Source organism: Mytilus galloprovincialis, chromosome 9 (assembly GCF_965363235.1).
Source record: "Mytilus galloprovincialis chromosome 9, xbMytGall1.hap1.1, whole genome shotgun sequence".
NCBI lineage: Eukaryota > Metazoa > Mollusca > Bivalvia > Mytilida > Mytilidae > Mytilus > Mytilus galloprovincialis.
The window spans coordinates 17088541-17109632 of record NC_134846.1 but is presented as its reverse complement, the minus strand read 5'-3'; the positions used below and the strand labels follow the sequence as shown (position 1 = coordinate 17109632).

Here is a 21092-nt window from a genome sequence, read left to right as displayed (position 1 = left end):
TTGCCGAACGTATAATTTGATGTATGCTCTTGAAGTTATAAAAGAATTGTCTTTTTATGCAATCAACTTTAAAATCAATACTTTAACCTCTTTTAATAAATCTGACATTGGACATTTATATTGTTCAATTCATACCCTAGTATACAATTAAAGTAACAGTTCAAATTCAAAGCTGATTAAGTTTATCATATCTTGTTGCACTATTATATTAATAGTTCCTCTGTGAAATAATAATAAATAAAAAAACTTACCTTCAGTGAACCATTATCAACATCATAGAAAAGAAAGCTGGAAAATCACTCGGTATTTTACGAGAAATAAAAGGAATTGGTAATCTAATTCAGGTCAACAATAGTCTGATTATAGGTTCAATTTTCTCGACATAAGCTGTATTTGGCAAACAGGAAAAGAAGGACACTTAAAACAAGATGTGTCCATAGTACACAGATGCCGAGCCGGCCATCCGCATCATTTTCTTTGTTCAGTGGATTGTGAAAATGGGGTAAAATCTCTAATTTGGCACTAAAAATTTAAGATCAGGATTCTACATAAGAAATTACCAAAACAAAATTAATTTGAATGTGGTCAATAAGAAACTGTGAAACATTATTTACTGTTTTGTGAAAATTATGAAGAGGCTAGACAGAAACTTATACATGACAGTGTTCTCCCCAGGATTTTTGGATAGCACTGTGGTAAGCGCGTAATTTTCGACAATTCTCAGTAACTTTATCGCAGCGCGCCGTTTGTTTGTAATTGATTTGTTATGTGTTTTTATTATATCATGCTGTTGATGTTTCCTCTTGTTATGATGTCCTTGTCATGCTCATGGAAGTTACCAGAGCTCCAGATAAGCTGCGTATTTGCGTGATCACGCAATACAAATAATAAAAAACTCAATGCAATTGCCCATGGCAGGGTTCAATAACCCAAATAATTCAAAGGGAAACCCAATTATATGCCAAAATCATGAGTTCTCAACCCTTTTATTGGCTACCGTTTGCGTTATTTACCCTTATCTGTTGACAGTCGTCGCGTAAATCTATGTTTATATCCGTTGCTCAATAGGTGTGTACGTGTTTTTGAAAACATTTCGATCTTCTCGGCGTTTATCCAATTATCGTGTGTCATGTAGTCATATTTTTTTCGCATTGCTCTGGATTTATCATAACATACATTGAATTAAAACGGATGAATGTCCCGTAAAAATATTGAATAGAAGCATGTTTTCTGCTTCTGTTGAAAAGCTGAGGGAAAATTATGATGATAACAAGACTCAGCCAGTTTTTTTAGGAAGCGTCCATGGAACGCACGGGCGTGTGTGCGTACCTTAACGAGAACATTGCTAATAAACACGGGGTTTCGTCAAAAACGAAATCAGTTAGAAAAAGTGAATGGCCAAATCAATTATAACCTGATAAAGCACCAGAAACCAAACATTCTAATAAAAGACAAATAAACCCAGATTTATGTAAATTGAATAAACATTCAAGTATAATTAGAGTTTATATACTATTTTTTTTCTTCATTTTACGGTTAATTAATGAATACACACACAGGCACTGGTCTCAGAATTTATTATATAAAGGTATAAGACGAGTGCCTGTGAATACATATTATCCGTTTTTGTGAGTAAATACAAAACTGGCGGAAGGTTTTGCACATGTTAAACGGGTCACAAATTAAACCTACAATTGCTCCTCAGTGAATAAACCAAATAAAAGAGCTAGCAAATAACCCTAACCCTAAACCAAATAAAACAGCTAAACAATGAAAGAAACATATTTAAGATGGAAAAAAAATCTAAGGTTGATATTGCCTAAATCATTCAATATTGTGTTGATGAAAAAACCCAATACATTAAGGAGCTTGGTGGTGAAAAACCCAATTTGATATTAATTTGAGGGGTGAATTGGAATTGATAATGCAATTAAAAAACTTTATCACCCAATTATATAAGAAAATGGTGGGTAAAAACCCCAATTTGTGAATTCTTATCTGGAGCTCTGAAGTTACAGTGTATCCCTTAATGATGCTTTGTTTGTTAATGTTATTGTCTGGATATAGAAGTCTGAAGAGTCTTTTTTTCTCCATTGTAAATTCATATCTAAATCCTCATACTATCTATGTATAAAACTGAAGGAGAAGTCTTTTTCCATGATGGATCTACACCAGACTGCCTGTGTCAAGATTTCTTAGCACCATCAGGTAATGTTGCAGAACATGACATGTAGGACCAACAATAAAGTCATTGTCAGCTTCTGTTTGGTTTTGTAACAAACTGTAGCAGTGTACTGTTTACCTTACGACGTTTGACAGGAATTGACATTTTTTAGCATAAAGATAATATTTCTCATTTTTATGACCTAAACGTTTTATAATATTTAAATGGCCTCATCCAAGCTGGACATCGAGAAAGTAAAATTTCTCAAGTCGTATCAGCTTGGGGTTTGTTTTGCTAATCATATCCTCTCAAATTGTTATCAAATGGAAGAATTTCTGACTAAATTATAAGTTCGAATAGGGGATAATTAATATTTAAAAGACTTGATCATTTTCGGGGTTCGTATGGATAGTAAAACCGGCAAATAATTTGTAACAAACCCCTGTGTTTGATCGTTTTTAAAATCATCGTTTGTTCAAAGTTCGTAAAACAAGTTTGTGAGTGACGTCGGGAAATGCGGTCAATTCATTTCATCACATTTCATTCATATATGCCTCTATATTTTCTTTAAATTAAAAAAATCGATGTCAATGTTGAAATCTTTGTTTATTTTGATCTTCCAAAAACGCCATTTTGTAAAATTTATTAGACTGGTCCCGTGATGTTACTTTAATACAACGGAAATAATTCATTAAAAAATCGTAAACCAGTAGATCATGTGATTCGAAGTGAAAAATAAGCGGGAAATTTGAAAAAAATTGAAAAATACGGAAACAAAATATAGCGACGCGGTTGCATTGGATAGCGCAGCGGTCAGTGCAATAGGACAGCGGGGAATTGCAATAGCGCTGTGCTAAAACGGCCTGGGGAGAACACTGCATGAAATATTCTTTAACATTGGAATTGTTACATATTGATTTAGAACTTTTATTGTCAATAGAAAAAAACAACAACTTCTCCGTCTCTAAAGAAACACTAATGCAACTGTTGGGTGATTTTATTGAATCCGAGTTCGTTGACCCCGAAATCATGTTCGCTCCTTTCATTTTTGCACCCAATTTGTATTGCTTTCGCGTTTTTATCCCCCAGCCCTAAGTCACCTGCTACTGCTCACTAAGAGTAAGCCCTGGAAAAGGGTGGATCAACTTGGGGCCAGATTGACATGAATGAAAATCCTAAACTTAACTTGATACATGTGTTATGCTCCCCGGCTACACATGAGATCTTTTGCGTTTTAAAAGTTGATTTAAAACTTGAAGTTCAATACTTCTCAAATGATTCAGGAATTAAAAAAAATACGTGTCATTGGTCGATATAAAGGTAGTTTCATCACTTTTGTATGTTTTTTCAATAATGCATGTTGCATTTGGTATTCTAAATAGTGCTTAAGCAGTGAAATGTAAATGTGTCTTACTTTTCTTTCACGTCGTAACAAAAAAAAAGGTTGCTGCAGACGCTTTCGTCGTTACTTCCGCCCTGCGCGTACGCATTCAAAAGCTTACTTCCGTATTTCAAATAACTCTCTAGATTTTAGCATCATTTTATGAGGAAAGTCCAGAGGATTCAATTTCATTAAATATGGACGACATTGATCTCCCCTTCTGAAAAGCATCGTGCTCAATGTTATGCGATTTCCCCTGCTTTTCTATTATTTAATGCAAATTTGTGACTTACATGACATCTGTTGAAATGTGATTAATCTGATCAAAACTTGAATTCAGTAATCAGACATCCACGAATAATACGTTTCTTCTGTTTTTGCATGGAAATGAATGCAATGTGACCTTCCATAAAAATATTTGTACTATTTCTGTGAGCGTTTGCAATGTCAACAAAAAGTGATGTTCGAATTCTCCTGCTCGGTGATCGTAAGTTCTGTTTTCTTAATCTTTTAAACCTCCAACAAAGGATTGCACAAACTAGGGATCTACAGATTGGTGTGTAATTGACTAATTTCAATGGTTGGGTTGGTGGGGGTGCTGCCCTGCTGGTCAACGCTACCTTTTAATATTCAATATTTGGTTAATTTGTCAGCCATTCAATCTAAATCTTCTCACCAAAGGAACGGATTGGAGCCATTGTCACTGTTGTAGACTGGGAGATATAAAGGCTAGGGAAGATCTTCTTTGGCTCAATACACCTTATCGCTATTTGTCCGCCATTACTGGATATCACACAGGTTCCAGTAAAATTTTGACGTCATAAAACAAAATATCTGACACCACAATGGAAAAGTGATTTTTGTATGCGTCAAAAGTTCAAGCGGCCCGGTCAGCCGGCCGATAAGGCTAATAGCGATAAGGTGTATTGGTTTTGCGCTGCCTTTAGATCCTGAGATTGAGGGTTTGAATCCCGCTGGTACCATCCCTGGATTTTCACAACATCACATTGACATTAATGGGATGAATCTTACAAGTTCTACAATTCGCTACAAAACAGTGATTTTCCTGATGTTTAGGGGAAGGGTCCTGGGGCCCATGCAATTGGGAAAAAAATTATGGTTTGGGAAAAATATGATTGGTCTTTACGACGGCGGGCACACGGCTCCTTGCTAGGGGGGTTTGGGGCATGCCCCGCCAAGAAAATTTTGAAAATTAGGTGCAAAATCCTGCATTCTGAGAAGGATTAACTGCATGAATTGCCTACAAAATAAGCTATCTTTTTAAGAAAAAGGATTAAAAATAAAAGTTGAATGTGTCTGAGGACACATTTGCATGCACTCAAGCTTTGTAACTTTACTCTTGAAAGGTAAAATTTAACCTATCCTTTCTGATTCTATTTATAATGATGAGAATCTATAGAAATTCTAAAAAGACACATTTGAAATCTGAAGCATTTATTTTTAGCTCACCTGACCTGAAAGGTCAAGTGAGCTTTTCTCATCACTTGGCGTCCGTCGTCCGTCGTCTGTAAACTTTTACAAAAATCTTCTCCTCTGAAACTACTTGGCCAAATTCTACCAAACTTGGCCACAATCATCCTTGGGGTATCTAGTTTAAAAAATGTGTGGCGTGACCCGTCAAACCTACCAAGATGGCCGCCATGGCTAAAAATAGAACATAGGGGTAAAATGCAGTTTTTGGCTTATAACTCAAAAACCAAAGCATTTAGAGCAAATCTGACAGGGGTAAAATTGTTGATCAGGTCAAGATCTATCTGCCCTGAAATTTTCAGACGAATCGGACAACCTGTTGTTTGGTTGCTGCCTGTGAAATGGTTATTTTAAGGAAATTTTGCAGTTTTTGGTTATTATCTTGAATACTATTATAGATAGAGATAAACTGTAAACAGCAATAATGTTCAGCAAAGTAAGACCTACAAATAAGTCAACATGACCAAAATGGTCAGTCGACCCCTTAAGGAGTTATTGCCCTTTATAGTAAATTTTTAACAACTTTTCGTCATTTTTTGTTACTTTTCTAAAAATCTTCTTCTCTGAAACTACTTTGCCAAATTTAACCAAACTTGGCCACAATTATCATTGTGGTTTACAGTTTATAAAATGTGTCCGATGACCCAGCCTACCAAACAAAATGGCCGACATGGCTAAAATTAGAACATAGTGGTAAAATGCAGTTTTTGCTTTATATCTTTGAAACTAAGACATTTAGGGCAAATCTTTCAAGATTTTAATGTCCATCAGAATAAGATATATCCCCTCACAAATTTTCAATTGAATCGGACAACCTGTTGTCGGGTTGCTGTCCTAAAATTGGTGATTTTAAGGAAATTTTGCAGTTTTTGGTTATTATCTTGAATACTATTATAGATAGAGATCTAGATAAACTGTAAACAGCAATAATGTTCAACAAAGTAAGATCTACAAATAAGTCAGCATGATCAAAATTGTTAGAGGACCCCTTAAGGAGTTATTGCCCTTTATAGTCAATATTGAACAACTTTTCGTCATTTTTGTAACTTGTATAAAGATCATTTCTAAAACTACTCGGCCACAATCATAATACTAGGGTATCTTTTTTTTAAAAAAGTGTCTAATGACCCCGCCTACCAACGAAGATGGCCAACATCTGTAAACACATTAACAGGTGAGCGACACAGGCTCTTGAGAGCCTCTAGTTTAGTTTTATTTAAAATTCCAAGTTTTCCTTCATGTTTATTTTTAAACATGTCAACTAGTTGTTCCAGTTCTGTATCTGAGAGTCGGTCTTTTCCTTCTTTCACTTGTTTCATCAGAAGGAAGTAGAAACGACTTTTTGAATCCAAAAGCTTCCAGCTTCCGGCATTTACTACCGTCCGCCGCCTTTAGCTTCTTTGTGATATATTTGGAATTATGAGACATGATCTACGTTCATTTTGTTTACATTATGTCTCATTTTTTTGCTTTGTCATTGAATTATTCATTCGGATGTTTCAAGCGCAAACGTGACCAGAATATCGTAGATTGCAATGCAATCCAAAAAAGATTGCAAACCAATCATCGTCTTAAGTGAACGATAATGATAACTCCCGAAATACCCCGATCGCTCAGAGATTTGTCAACAAAATAATACACGATACGGAGATACGACAATAACAAAATCTCGCGACGATGTCCATATACGATTGGGAATTTTAGAGCTGAAAATTGGGAAAAAAAGAGCATATTTCTCTTTGGGAATGGGGCCTAAATTCGGCCCCAAAATGAGGGTTGGAAAATCACTGCAAAATTATATTAACAGGAACTTGACCTTAAATGTTTATACTGCGATGCTGCAAAAAAAAATGAGTCATCTGTTAATTATACCCATGGGCATGGTGGCAGCAAAGATAAATGTCCCACGAGCATGTTACATCACATTCTTGACAAACATTACAAACTGAGCTGAAAGTAATATCTTTTATTTCCTTTAGAATACAGTAGAGCTATAAATGTGCTAATATCTCGTTTGAATTCCTTTCAATATAATGCATTATAAACACATGACATGTTGCAGAAGTTATCCAAGTTATTAAATCACGTAGTCAGAAAGCTGACCGCAGGATTAAGACCATACCTGTTGTTTGTGTAGTGATAAGTGAACACAACAGTGAACAGGGGTCCAGTTTAAATACCCGGTACCCTGATATTTATTCTCATCTTCTTTTGGGGCAACAAGTCTTTAACACTGAATTCGAAGAATACATGTTGTTGCAAAATATCTGCATACAAGATACATAAATTGTATTTCTAAGTTGACTTGGAAGTCCACAAGTTTACTTATTTTGATATCAGCATTTCTCCAAGCACTATATTTGTAATTCTAGATTACTTCATATTATCACTACACATACATGTAGGTCAGCAGTCTGTGCTATTTGGCCTGTTTAGCATGTTCAGTGTACAATGTATTCTTATTATCCTGAGGAAAAACTAATAATAAATATTATAGTACAAATAAACTGTTAATATAATAAGTTTTCATTTTTTACAGCTGGAGTCGGAAAGACATCCTTGATATTGACACTTGTCAGTGAAGAGTTTCCTGAAGAGGTAAATAATTATTTACTTATTTTACATGTTTGATGGCTAAAATGCATTTTTTTTAATGTGAATTGACCTCCAATTATCATAAGTATAAGAAGATGTGGTATAAGTGCCAATGAGACAACTCTCCATCCAAGTCACAATGTATAAAATAAGCATGAATGAATATCAATGAATATGTAGGATTAAATAAAAGTGATGAAGAATAATTAATTCCTGCTTCTTGCTTACAAACTGCTTATACTTAGCAACTTATTGTAAGTTCTGTGCGATTTTATGTAGCCAGGAAAAATGTTATAGAAACCTCATTCAACATGTTCAATTCAAACTTGTGTAAATATAAAAGAGAAGATGTGGTATGACTGCCAATGAGACAATGTCCACAAGAGACCAAAATGACACAGAAATTAACAAGTACAAATGTATAGGTCACTGTACAGCCTTCAACAATGAGCAAAGCCCATACCGCAAAGTCAGCTATAAAAGACCCCGAAATGACAATGTAAAACATTAAGTCTACTTTTTTCTATGTTTTATCATTTACAAAATGTAGTAAGGACAGTAAACATCAATTTATTCCAAGCGTAATGAAAAATATCGACAGATGAATGTTGAATAATATTATAAGCAATGGGAGATAATCAAGAATTGTCCAAGTTGTGTGTTCATGGATTATTATTATCTCTCTTTCAGGTTCCAGCCAAAGCTGAAGAAATCACCATTCCTGCTGATGTTACTCCAGAAAGAGTTCCTACACATATAGTAGATTATAGTTGTAAGTACAGTGAAAACTGTAAATAATTAAGCATTCATACACCAAATATATTTAGAGTGAATTCATATAATGTACCATGTTTATGTACATGGTATATATAGTAGATACTGTTTAAAAATTCTGAATTTGTTTGTACTGTTTAAAAATAAAGTAATCTTTTTTTATATTACCTACCCTACTTTCCTATGCTTTGTAGGGTTGGTAGGTTGGTCAGGATTTATGTTTTTTGCCAAAAGCTTAAGTACAATATGTTTTCAACAAGAAAAAAAACTGAGCACACACAAACACACTTTAGAAACAATTTTTTGGGGGTGGACTGCTTTTTAGGTGGGAAGGTAAGGAACATCTTAGATTTTTATACGACCGCAAAATTTGAAAAATTTTTCGTCGTATATTACTATCACGTTGGCGTCGTCGTCGTCGTCGTCCGAATACTTTTAGTTTTCGCACTCTAACTTTAGTAAAAGTGAATGGAAATCTATGAAATTTTAACACAAGGTTTATGACCACAAAAGGAAGGTTGGTATTCATTTTGGGAGTTTTAGTCCCAACATTTTAGGAATTAGGGGCCAAAAAGGGCCCAAATAAGCATTTTCTTGGTTTTCGCACTATAACTTTAGTTTAAGTTAATAGAAATCTATGAAATTTTGACACAAGGTTTATGACCACAAAAGAACGGTTGGGATTGATTTTGGGAGTTTTGGTTTCAACAGTTTAGGAATTAGGGGCCAAAAAAGGGCCCAAATAAGCATTATTCTTGGTTTTCGCACAATAACTTTAGTTTAAGTAAATAGAAATCAATGAAATTTAATCACAATGTTAATGACTACAAAAGGAAGGTTGGTATTGATTTTGGTAGTTTAGGTCCCAACAGTTTAGGAATTAGGGGCCAAAAAGGGACCCAAATAAGCATTTTTCTTGGTTTTCGCACCTTAAAGTTAGTATAAGCAGGGTTCTCGCTAAGGTGAGTCTATGAGTCCTGGACTCATCAAAATCTGTCTGGACTCACCATTTTCAAAACTGATGAGTCCATAGATGCATCAAGATTGAAATATTGTATATAAACTGAACACAGTTAAACACAAATATCATCATTTTATAGCAAAAGTTTAAAAGTGATTTTTAATTTAATGTCATTTCATTGCTCTATTAGGATATGGAGACTATAATATTACATTATATTGCAATAAATTATTTTCTTCTAGCTGTTGGACTCATCATGGCCAAAAATGACGAGTCCCTGGACTCGCCTTCAAAAATCCTTAGCGAGAACCTTGATAAGTAAATAGAAATCTATGATATTTAAACACAAGGTTTATGACCATAAAAGGAAGGTTGGTATTGATTTTGGGAGTTTTGGTCCCAACAGAATAAGGGGCCCAAAGGGTCCAAAATTAAACTTTGTTTGATTTCATCAAAATTGAATAATTGGGGTTCTTTGATATGCCGAATCTAACTGTGTATGTAGATTCTTAACTTTTGGTCCCGTTTTCAAATTGGTCTACATTAAGGTCCAAAGGGTCCAAAATTAAACTTAGGTTGATTTTGACAAAAAATGAATCAGTTAGGTTCTTTGATATGCTGAATCTAAAAATGTACTTAGATTCTTGATTATTGGCCCAGTTTTCAAGTTGGTCCAAATCGGGGTCCAAAATTAAACTTTGTTTGATTTCATCAAAAATTGAATAAATGGGGTTCTTTGATATACCAAATCTAACTGTGTATGTAGATTCTTCATTTTTGGTCCTGTTTTCAAATTGGTCTACACTAAAGTCCAAAGGGTCCAAAATTAAACTTAGTCTGATTTTAACAAAAATTGAAATCTTGGGGTTCTTTGATATGCTGAATCCAAAAATGTACTTAGATTTTTTATTATGGGCCCAGTTTTCAAGTTGGTCCAAATCAGGATCTAAAATTATTATATTTATTGTGCAATAGCAAGTCTTTTCAATTGCACAGTATTGCGCAATGGCAAGAAATATCTAATTGCACAAGATTGTGAAATAGCAAATTTTTTTAAACTTAGAGTTATCTTTCTTTGTCCAGAATAGTAAGCAAGAAATATCTAATTGCAAAATATTGTGCAATAGCAAGATTTTTTTTTAATTGGAGTTATCTTTCTTTGTCCAGAATCAACTTAAATCTTTGTTATATACAATATACAATGTATATTCACTTTTTACTACCAACTGATAAATTAAAATAATCTTTACCATTCAGTGATAACAAGCAGTTTTTTTACATCTTAATATTTTATGATGTATTTAAATGAGTAGTTATTGTTGCAAACTCAATTAGAAATTTTAATTGAGATTAGTTTTGGAATAAGGGAAAGGGGGATGTGATTAAAAAAATTGGGTTCAATTTTTCTCATTTGAAATTTCATAAATAAAAAAGAAAATTAAAAGGATTAATATTCAACAGCATAGTGAATTGCTCTAAGAGAAAACAAAAATTTTAAGTTCATTAGAACACATTCATTCTGTGTCAGAAACCTATGCTGTGTCAACTATTTAATCACAATCCAAATTTAGAGCTGAATCCAGCTTGAATGTTGTGTCCATACTTGCCCCAACCGTTCAGGGTTCAACCTCTGCGGTCGTATAAAGCTACGCCCTGTGGAGCATCTGGTTATTTTATATTTTGACTTAGCTCTAAGCATGCTGAGGGTAAATTAAGACCCCCCAAAAAAAGCATTTTAATGAACTTGCAATAACCAATCTTGTAACAAAATTGACAATACTCAGTCATAATGTACAATAGTTATAATGAAAGTTAAATTATTTTTATAGCACAGGAACAAGATGAAGAAACTTTACAGGCAGAAATTGTAAAGGTAATATTATTGTTTGTACCACATCATGCACGTGGGTGCCAATGGTATTGAAATGTGGTTATCTACACTACAAACTATAAACAGAATCAACCACACAAAGTAGACACTCATTGCCATTTGGATGTATATGTGTGCAGCTAAATCTTGTTTAAACATTGATGCAAATAATTCCAAATTACCCATACTGCATAGTATGCTATAAAAAGCCATGAAATGACAAATGCAAAACAAATCTAGGGAGAAAAATAACTAGCTGATTTTAGTATAAAAAAAGAAGAGTAAAATGAGAATTACCCGTACCACGTAGTAGGCTATAAAAACCATTCATTTCACCCTCCTGGCCTGGGACAGGCACATATTGACTGTGATGGGGTCAAACATGTTTGGGGCGCCAAGCCTCATCTAACATAGGTCATTGGTGCGTCAGTAATGAGCATGATTAACAAAAACTTCAAAAACTCTTGAGCGATCTGTTACCTATTGCCAAATTTCTACTCTAATTGGATTATTCCAAGATTTCTTTTGAATATGGGTGATTTGGTCAGGCCTGCATTGATAATGAGCACACACATTCTGAGTTATGATACAAATGTATACTCTCTATCCTTGTAGAAAAAAAGTACTGAACTAATTTTACTTAGTTCTAGTAAGGATGCAGGAAATAATTGCGACTGTTGTTAAACAAACATCAGTAAATCAGTATTATTTCCATGTATATTTCTAGGTTTTAACAGTACAATTCACTGTTTAGAATGGCAATTCATAAAAAAAAAATCAAGAAAAAATATATCTAAATTATCATCAGAAAATATCATTAAATTTTTAACTGAATATATTTTCATAATTTTAAAGCTTATGATTTCATATTCATTGTAACAAGATTTTCCATTCTATTTTTACATAGTCCAATGTTATATGTTTGGTGTATTCTGTGGAAGATGAAGATACAATTGAAAGAGTAAGTACAGACATTCTATTTCATTAAAGGCAACATTAGATTATGCAGTTGTTTCAAAAGAATTCATCATCTATAGATAGGTTTAAATTGGCACAATTTGAAGGAAAATTACTTCCCTTTTGCCCACATATTTGGAGGTCTACATACATCTACCCATCTTTCGACAGATGGAAATATCTGAATCCCTAGGCTGTAATTATGTACATGTATCACTAGTTAAAAGTTTTTTTTCTTTTTCAGATTACCACTTTTTGGTTACCTTATATTCGACAATGTCGAGGAGAGGAACACAGTAATCCCATTATATTAGTGGGGAACAAGTCTGATTTACTGGATTTCAGTACCATGGAGGTAGGAACCACTATATTATTTAGTTTTATAAATCTTTAAATATAATATATCTGATATAAAATGGTTTTGAAATAATGCAAATAGGTGTATATCTATCATGTCTATACAGTAGCATTTCTGGCAGATTTGTGAACGAGAGGGCTGTTCCAGAATTAAACAAAAAGAAGGATGGCACTTTTTAAGACCCTCTCATGAATAAAAAAAAAATCATTTCACTTATAGTTCTGACAAAATTGTTCAGAAAATTTATTTTTATTTGTTTTTCAGACCATGATGCCTATTTTGAACGACTTTGCTGAAGTGGAAACATGTGTAGAGGTGAGAAAATTAAAATGATATTTCTTATATCTACATTATTTCCTCAAAACATGCTGGTGAATGGGTTTAAAAGGTTAAAGATAAACACAATTTATTGCAAAAGTGTGGCTTCAAATTATTCAAAAGTTTTTTTGCCATACCCAGATTGTTTTTTAATACTTTTGTATTTAAATTTGATTGAAATTAGTTCTTTGGTTGTTGGACAAGGGAAATAACTCCTTTATTATAATATCAATCCTATAGTTTCTTGTGACTTCAGACATCAATATGATTTTTAATGATATGCATATTTAAATGATTATTTTAATATAATTCTTATATGATTTGCATATTAGGGAATAGGTTGATATGATTGGTCGAGAGAATGATCTTGACGTTGGTTATTTTTCGATAGACGACGATGACCAAACTTCTTTTCGTAAACAATGTAAACAAGATGGCAACGATAATAATACCGACGTTTACAAAATTTATTTTCACTGCACGTTAATCGTTTAATTAAATAATACACACAAAAAAATCGTTTGAATGAAAATAAGACTTTTTGCAGTTTAATATTAATCAGACATTTCAAATAGCACATTTCATTGAGTACATATTTTTGAGTTAACCAACAAATAAATTCATGCGCCAGGCCTATTTAATGGCATGAATATACAATTTACGTGTGATAGAGGTAAGGTGTGTAAAAAAATTTATACCCTTTCTCCAATTTTAAAGAATTAAAGGATTAAACGCCTTTTTAAAGAAATTTCTTGATGTGTAAACTGGACCAAGTCACTCACAAACTTATTATAAAAGTCCTGTTTGTGAGTGAATTGGTTGAGTTTATATACATGTACCAATAAATTCCTTTAAAAAAACGTTTAATCCTATAATAATTATTACAGTGGCAGATTAACAAAGATATAAAAAAAAATCTAGCTTTAATAGAACAACTGCTGCACAACTAAAGAACAATGTTTTTGAAACATTTTAACCACAAACATGACAAATGTGGATTTTACTCACTTTAAAGCATAATATAATAATAAAACAGTAACTTCTGGTTTCCCATTTGAAGCTTTGATCAATTCTTTAATCAATTGATTTGTTTTGGTAATAATCTTATATTTACCTACTTTGAAAAATATAAACCACAGTTTTCTTCTGAAAAAATACATATTGTATAATCAACAGAATGAATGTAATTGAAATTAGTTGTTCAAATTTCCATTTTTTTTTTCAATTCTTATTCAACAAGTTTTCATTGTATTTTCATACATAAAGAAAAATAAATAGGAGAAAAATGTGATTTATTGGTATAACAAAATTTGTGAATAGGATATTTGCTAAAATTGGTGTCCCATGAAAAAAAAAGAGTACTTTCTGTGTTCGTAAATACATCATGTTTTATAAACTCTTTTTTGTAGTGTTCGGCAAGAACGTTGAAGAATATAAGTGAGATGTTTTACTATGCACAGAAAGCAGTACTGCATCCTACAGCCCCTGTATATAATCCTGAAGAAAAAGAGGTAGGTTCGAAAATAAAGGAGTAGGTCCGGTAAGGACTCATTTTGGCCTCAAATTTCAGTTTCATCTGACGAAAGATTTTGACCACTTTTTAAAGACTTAAGTGTCTATTTCACTTGATTTGATTAGTATAAGTGAAAGATTTTAACTGATTTAGTCATTAAAAACGATCCGATTCGAGCTCAAATATGAAAAATCTCTCAAATATGCCAAAAAACATCACTTTTCAGATGGTTTTTGTCAAAAATGAAAGTGGCCGCATCCGTGTTCATCCACAACCTTTACATATGTTATGTATTATCATAAAATACAACTTACATTTCAATATTAAGGATGAACACGAATGCGGCCACTTTCGTTTTACAAGAAAACCGTCTAAAATTTAACTAAAATGATAGAATTTTGAAGATTTCAGTAATTTAGCATGACATAATGGTGCTACAACCCGATATATGTGCATTGTATTGTCAAAAACAGCCCATTCTTATGTAGCAGAAGCATTCAACTGTCCAATAAATAACTAAAAGTTTACATTTTAACAATTTTGTAAAACTGTTATATTTTGGGGCCAAAAAGGGGTCTTACCGGACCTACTCCTTTGCAAGAACTATAAAGTCTAAAAGTTTCCAAAAAGGATGGTTCAAAATCATTTAATTTACTTGTACTATTCATAGTTATAAATAAGTTAGGAGATTGGGTATGATTGCCAATGAGAAAACTTTTCATGAAAGTCTAAAGGCAAAGATGTTAGCAACTTTAAGTGGCGTTACAGCTTTCAATCATGAGCCAAAGGTATACTGCATAGCAAGTTATAATAGGCCTGGTATACTGCATAGCAAGTTATAATAGGCCCGGTATACTGCATAGCAAGTTATAATAGGCCTGGTATACTGCATAGCAAGTTATAATAGGCCTGGTATACTGCATAGCAAGTTATAATAGGCCCGGTATACTGCATAGCAAGTTATAATAGGCCCCAACATAGCAAAATGTTAAACATTTGAAATGAGAAAACCAACAACCTGAAATCAAAAATGATATTCAGTAAAAAAAGGACAACAAAAATTTGAAAAATGAGTAAATAGGGGGTGCCAAAATGGGTGCTCATCGATCTTTTCCTTTTTACATGGAAATTTTGTAAAATATTACATTTGGATCGTTAATTGTCATATCTGCTTTCTTGATTTTGGATAACTCTCTGTTTTTTTGATTTTTTTAAAATTATATTTGACTTCTTTTCACATTTTAAGAATATTCATTTTTTCAGCTGACACCGCTGTGTAAGAAAGCTTTAACACGAGTATTCAAGGTAATGTATTAATACTGGTATTCCAAGGGTTTATTTACATCATTAATGAGTTTGAAATTTCATTGTTGTCATAATTCACAGAAAATTTGAAAATATCATTTTTTCACAGAATTAATCGGCCAATATCTGCAATCATACATTGAGCTGACACTGATCAAGGTTAGTTGGTCATTGTAGTAACAGTGATATTGTTTGCCTCAAATTACAGCTGAAATTCAAACTTTTCCCCAGAGAAAATTCCCAATTACTAAAAAAAGTGGCTTTAAATTCCTCCCAAAAAGTTTTACATTTTCCCAAAACAGTGATGGCATTGGTAGTAATGTTTGTAAATTTCATATTCATGTTAATTTATTATTTTGATATTAGAAAACACTTTTTAGATCCGGTTTTCTGATCAGAATTATCATGGTGTTTGTAACACATGTGGTTTTCAATGCATTAAGTACCATCACTGTTTCTGTGTCTTTCCCCTCTCCAAAAATTACCTTTCAGGTTGAAAATGTCTGACAACCAAAATATACATGAAAAAACAGTGTAGAAAAGACAGCAAAGGTCAGCAAAAAATCGGAGATGTGTTTAAAATAAAAAATACAAATTTCCCAATTTCAATAAAAATTTGCATTTTTCCCAATAAAACGGTAGAGGTAGTTTTGAAAAAAGACAACAATATCACTGAGTAAAATGATCAGATTTGATTGTACATCTGTTATTGCAACGTTTTTCAAGTTTTTATTGGGATAACAACCCTGATATTTTTCCATGTAGCTATGTTCATTGTTGTTTGGAGGACCATGCTTGCAACATGAAAGATGTTTTATGACCGCAAATTTAAGTGTCTGAATGTTAAATAGAATACCATCTAAATTTATGAAGTAATATAAAGATATCAAAAATTGAAAACTAAACACAGAATCAAATATTGAAAATGAAACACAGAATCAAAAATTGAAAATGAAACACAGAATCAAAAATTGAAAAGGAAACAGAATACAAATATTGAAAATGAAACGCAGAATCAAATATTGAAAATGAAACACAGAATACATCAGAATTCAATTTACTTGTTTCTCTCATACATTCACTTAGAAAGATATATTGATATCAAGAAGTAGCTACCTTTTTATACTAGAACATTAGAACAGGAAAGAACATTTTGAAGCGCTGCAATTTAAAAATAAAATAATAACCAAAATGCACCCAAAAAGAGATTATTAAATATTCCATTCTTGTAACAAGTAAAAATACAACCTAGATTTAAAATAGTGTTATTTACTCCAAATAAAGATTGAATAATTTTATGTAATTTTCATGCTAACTTACAGCTGTTGAAATTGTCTTAAAACTATTTTTCAGATTTGTGACCTAGATAATGACCATTTACTGAACGATGACGAAGTCCATTTGTTTCAGGTAAATGAATACACAAACAAAGAGATCTGTAAAACAATAGATACTCGAGGATTTATTTTATAAACTCTTAAGTGGTTTAAAGATATTTAGCTAAGATGACTGTTTCGAACACATTGAGAGGTATCATGATATTTTGCTTAGTGTTGAAGGTCTGGTGACTTAAGTAGGTAAAAACACTATTCCTTTGCCTTATGTTTTGTCAAGTGCAGGGATTTAGTTACAGGAATAACAAGATCCCTACTTTTCTATTGCATATTTTTTGGTCTAATTTTCTGTATTCGTTCTGATTTAGTGTTTGGCATATTGTATAGACATGTATGATTGATAACTGTCAAAAACGATGTTGACCTCTAGATGTCTTCTTGCTTTACATGTTGTTTGGCTGCTGTATCATTGAAGTATAACCATATCTCCTTTTATATACATAATTTATGTTAAAAAAAATATATATATATTATAGATATACATGATATATGAGGTTAAAATGTAAAAGTATTGAATTACTGTCAGAATTATGACACGACTGGATATTAATTTCAAAGACAAATTTCTGCTTTTATATTAAAATTGAAACATTAAGATTTATATTTCAGGGAAAACCAATAGTAATATTTATTATTTATAGAAGAGGTTTTTTTTGGGAGAGGGGATTATGTGTTTTAGAATATAATTACTACTTAAGGATCATGGGGGAATATATTGTTATCTTCAATTAAGAATATTTAGTACAATTGGCTGCAGGGTATGTTTTGCAAAAGTAAAAAAATGCATATCAAATTTTGATATCATTAAATGAATGCAACATTTCCTGAAATCTGAATAATTTATCTTGTATTTTGGCCTACTTTCCAACAATCACAATAATAAATCATGCAGAATCAAAAAAAAGATTTGATATTTTGCAGTTGTTTTTGTCCGTAAGTAATGATTTGGCAATCTGATGTGGTTTTAGAATCCCGTTAATGTTTGAGTACTTTTAATTATACCCAAGTGCGGCAGTTATTCACAGTTATTTTCCGTATATTTTGCACCGTAATGATGCTTACCTTATAAGAGCTTCATTTCTGGGTTTTGAGTGGATAAAAAAACTAAAAATAAACACCTGATTTAATAACATACTCAATGTTGTTTTTTTTGTATCAGGTGATTTTTCTCTTTTGGTGGTTGCTATCTAATTAATTCTGATTAGGTATGACAGTCGTGATCATTCTCATGGTAGCATACAAACTTCAAGTGCACAAGGTCATGGATTTGATCCCTATCTTGGTAAAACCAAGACTTAATTTTTATACGCCCGTCAAAATTTTGACGGGACGTATAATGGTATACAAATGTCCGGTGTCCGTCCGTCTGTCTGTCCGGCGTAAACATGTCGCACCGTAACTTGAGAACGACTCATCCAAATTTCATGAAACTTAACATAGTTGTTTCTTATGATGGTCAAATGATCTGTATACTTTTTGGTGAAAATAAGATTAAAACTTTTTGAGTTACGGCACTTTGTAACTAAAACAGGGGTGTGTTTTTTTCACATGTCGCACCGTATCTCAAAAACGATTCTTGATTATGACTTAAAACTTTAAACACTTCTTAGTTATATTAATCTTAATATCTGTATAATTTTTGGTGATGATTCAAAATTTTATTTTTGAGTTATTGAGTATTTTGTAAAAAAGGGGGAGGGTTTTTTTACATGTCGCACCATATCTCAAAAACGATTTATGATTATAGCTTAAAACTTTACACATGTCTTTATTATATTAATCTGAAGATCTGTATACTTTTTGGTGATGATTCAAAATTTCATTTTTGAGTTATTGAGTATTTTGTAAAAAAGGGGAAGGTTTTTTTTACATGTTGTGCCATATCTCAAAAACAATTTATGATTATTGCTTAAAACTTTACACACTTCTTTGTTATATTAATCTAAAGATCTGTATACTTTTTGGTTTTGATTCAAAATTTTATTTTAGTGATATTTAGTTTTTTGAAAAAAAAAACCAGGGTTGGGGGTTTCACATGTCCCGCCGTGTCTCAAAAACAATATATGGTTATTGCTTAAAACTTTCTCAGAAACTATTTATGATTATTGCATAAAACTTCCACACAAGACGTCTGGCGTATCATGCGCTCATGGCGCAGCTGTTTATTATTATTGGCTGTTTCTTAGTGTGCACAAGTTATGCAGCATTTAGGAGTCTGAGAAAAGTCTGGTGTGCTTAGAGTCAGAACTGTGTGTCCCATTAAAGTGGGGTATCTTATTAGGGACTGTTACCTATTGAGCTAGTATGTTAACAATTTGACTCAGCTGATAAGTCTTGTCAAAAGCAGTGTATAGTTATATGTCTAGTATAAAACAGTCCTGAATATGCATATGATTTAAGCAACTGGACTTTTAGGTAGCCATAAATCAGGCAAGAAATAATATACCAGCCATTGAATTATTATTTAAGCCATCACTGAATTTTTTTTAATAACCCTTTTATTCGATAACATATGATAAAAAGGGGCTATAATGTATGTGTGCATATGATTTCTTTAAACTTTATGTGAATTTAACTGTTCCTTCTTCAGGTATATACAGAGTTAAAGGTGACTTTATAAGACTTTAATGGTTAACTTGCTAGCAACTGCTGCTGTCCTGTAGTTTTTACTTGTCAAAATGTCTTAGAACAAAGACAATATGCTGAGCTTATTGCTGCAGCAGATTGGCAAGAGGGTTTAAGGATATAATCTATATGGCAAATGCAGGAGTGAAGCCTTGAGGTTAAGTGGCTTGCCAAATCTAGGGATAACTGAATTCTTGAAAGTTGATTCACAGACTTGCAACAACAAGAAAATATTATAGAATAATAAAAGGCAGAGTTAAATATCAATTTTTGCTTTCGCCATGGCAGCTTCTCAGATTTAAGCTGCATAGTTGATAGATAGCAGGTACACATCAGTTTTGGGAGTTAAGTAAGAGGTGAAAGACTTCTGCCTACATTCCAGTATTGTTTACTGTACATTTGGCTGTGGCAACTTGATGATAATACAGTTATATTTGTTCAATCAGACTTTACAGGTCTTGTCATTGTAGTGGGGGAAAAATTGTCATACATAAAGAAACTAATCAAAAGATTCAAGGCTTATAGCATGTATAGTTTTGTACACCATATGTGTGTTTGTCTACATAACTTCATAAGGGAAAAAGCATAATTTTGCACACAAATTTTAGCAGACTTTTTTCTTGAAATATAGAAAGAAGTTATTAAATGTTTTTCTTATTTTAAGTTTGCTGATTTTAAAGGGCCTAACCTTTACTTACAAAGTTTTATTTAAAATTGAGAATGGAAATGGGGAATGTGTCAGAGACAACAACTCGACCATAGAGCAGACAACAGCCAAGGGCCACCAATGGGTATTACCACATTTATGTTACTCTTTCTGTTTATGTTTATAAACTTAAAGCTCAATTTTATTGATTAGGAAAGTTCAACATAAATGAAATTTTAATGTTTCCTGTTAATTTAAGACTTTTAACAGTGACATTGCACATAAAGACCATTTATGTAAAATATATTAGAGGGAGGAAGTGTTAACAAAATTCTACCATTTTTCTCTTAGTCTTTCTATGGACAATTTGCTCTTATTTGATAAGCTTTGGTGATTTTTGCACTTTGCATTTTCTGACAGCAAGCTTTGAGTGGCCTTAGTTACTTCACTTGATGAATTGTTACATCATCATGATTTTGCAGGCAAACTTGCTAACATTTCAACTTTTCTTTAGGCAGTTATATTTCAGGTCTTTAGGAACTCTTTTTTTCTTTTGGTAGATAATCACATGTGTTTACATGTGTTCCAACCTTTTGCAGCACAGCTTTTATATTCTAGAAATTCATTAAATTTGATTGTCTTATAAAATACCACTGCTTATTGGTAGTTAGTGTTAGACTAGTAAACAACGCTTCCATACTGAGCAGGATTTGTTACATTTGACGATTTCTAAAAATCGT

At 32.5% G+C, this 21092-nt stretch overlaps 2 protein-coding genes across 6 annotated transcripts in view; one reads left to right on the top strand and one right to left on the bottom strand.

The window, feature by feature from the left end:
* Positions 1-3641, bottom strand: part of LOC143044525 (uncharacterized) — a 28287-nt gene extending 24646 nt beyond the window's left edge. The window contains exon 1 of the mRNA XM_076216583.1: positions 3579-3641. The gene's annotated coding sequence lies outside the window, so the exon portion shown is untranslated. The remainder of the gene's footprint in view (positions 1-3578) is intronic.
* A 78-nt stretch (positions 3642-3719) lies between these two features.
* LOC143044522 (mitochondrial Rho GTPase 1-A-like) overlaps positions 3720-21092 on the top strand; it is a 42984-nt gene continuing 25611 nt past the window's right edge. For 2 of the 5 annotated variants that reach the window (XM_076216580.1, XM_076216578.1), the window contains exons 1-11: positions 3720-4032; positions 7576-7634; positions 8322-8403; positions 11196-11239; positions 12144-12197; positions 12438-12548; positions 12816-12866; positions 14279-14380; positions 15646-15687; positions 17041-17097; positions 19672-19689. In XM_076216580.1, the coding sequence (XP_076072695.1) occupies positions 3990-4032; positions 7576-7634; positions 8322-8403; positions 11196-11239; positions 12144-12197; positions 12438-12548; positions 12816-12866; positions 14279-14380; positions 15646-15687; positions 17041-17097; positions 19672-19689 (663 nt within the window). In that variant the 5' untranslated portion in view covers positions 3720-3989. The remainder of the gene's footprint in view (positions 4033-7575; positions 7635-8321; positions 8404-11195; positions 11240-12143; positions 12198-12437; positions 12549-12815; positions 12867-14278; positions 14381-15645; positions 15688-17040; positions 17098-19671; positions 19690-21092) is intronic. The other 3 variants (XM_076216581.1, XM_076216582.1, XM_076216579.1) reach the window with 2 other exon arrangements.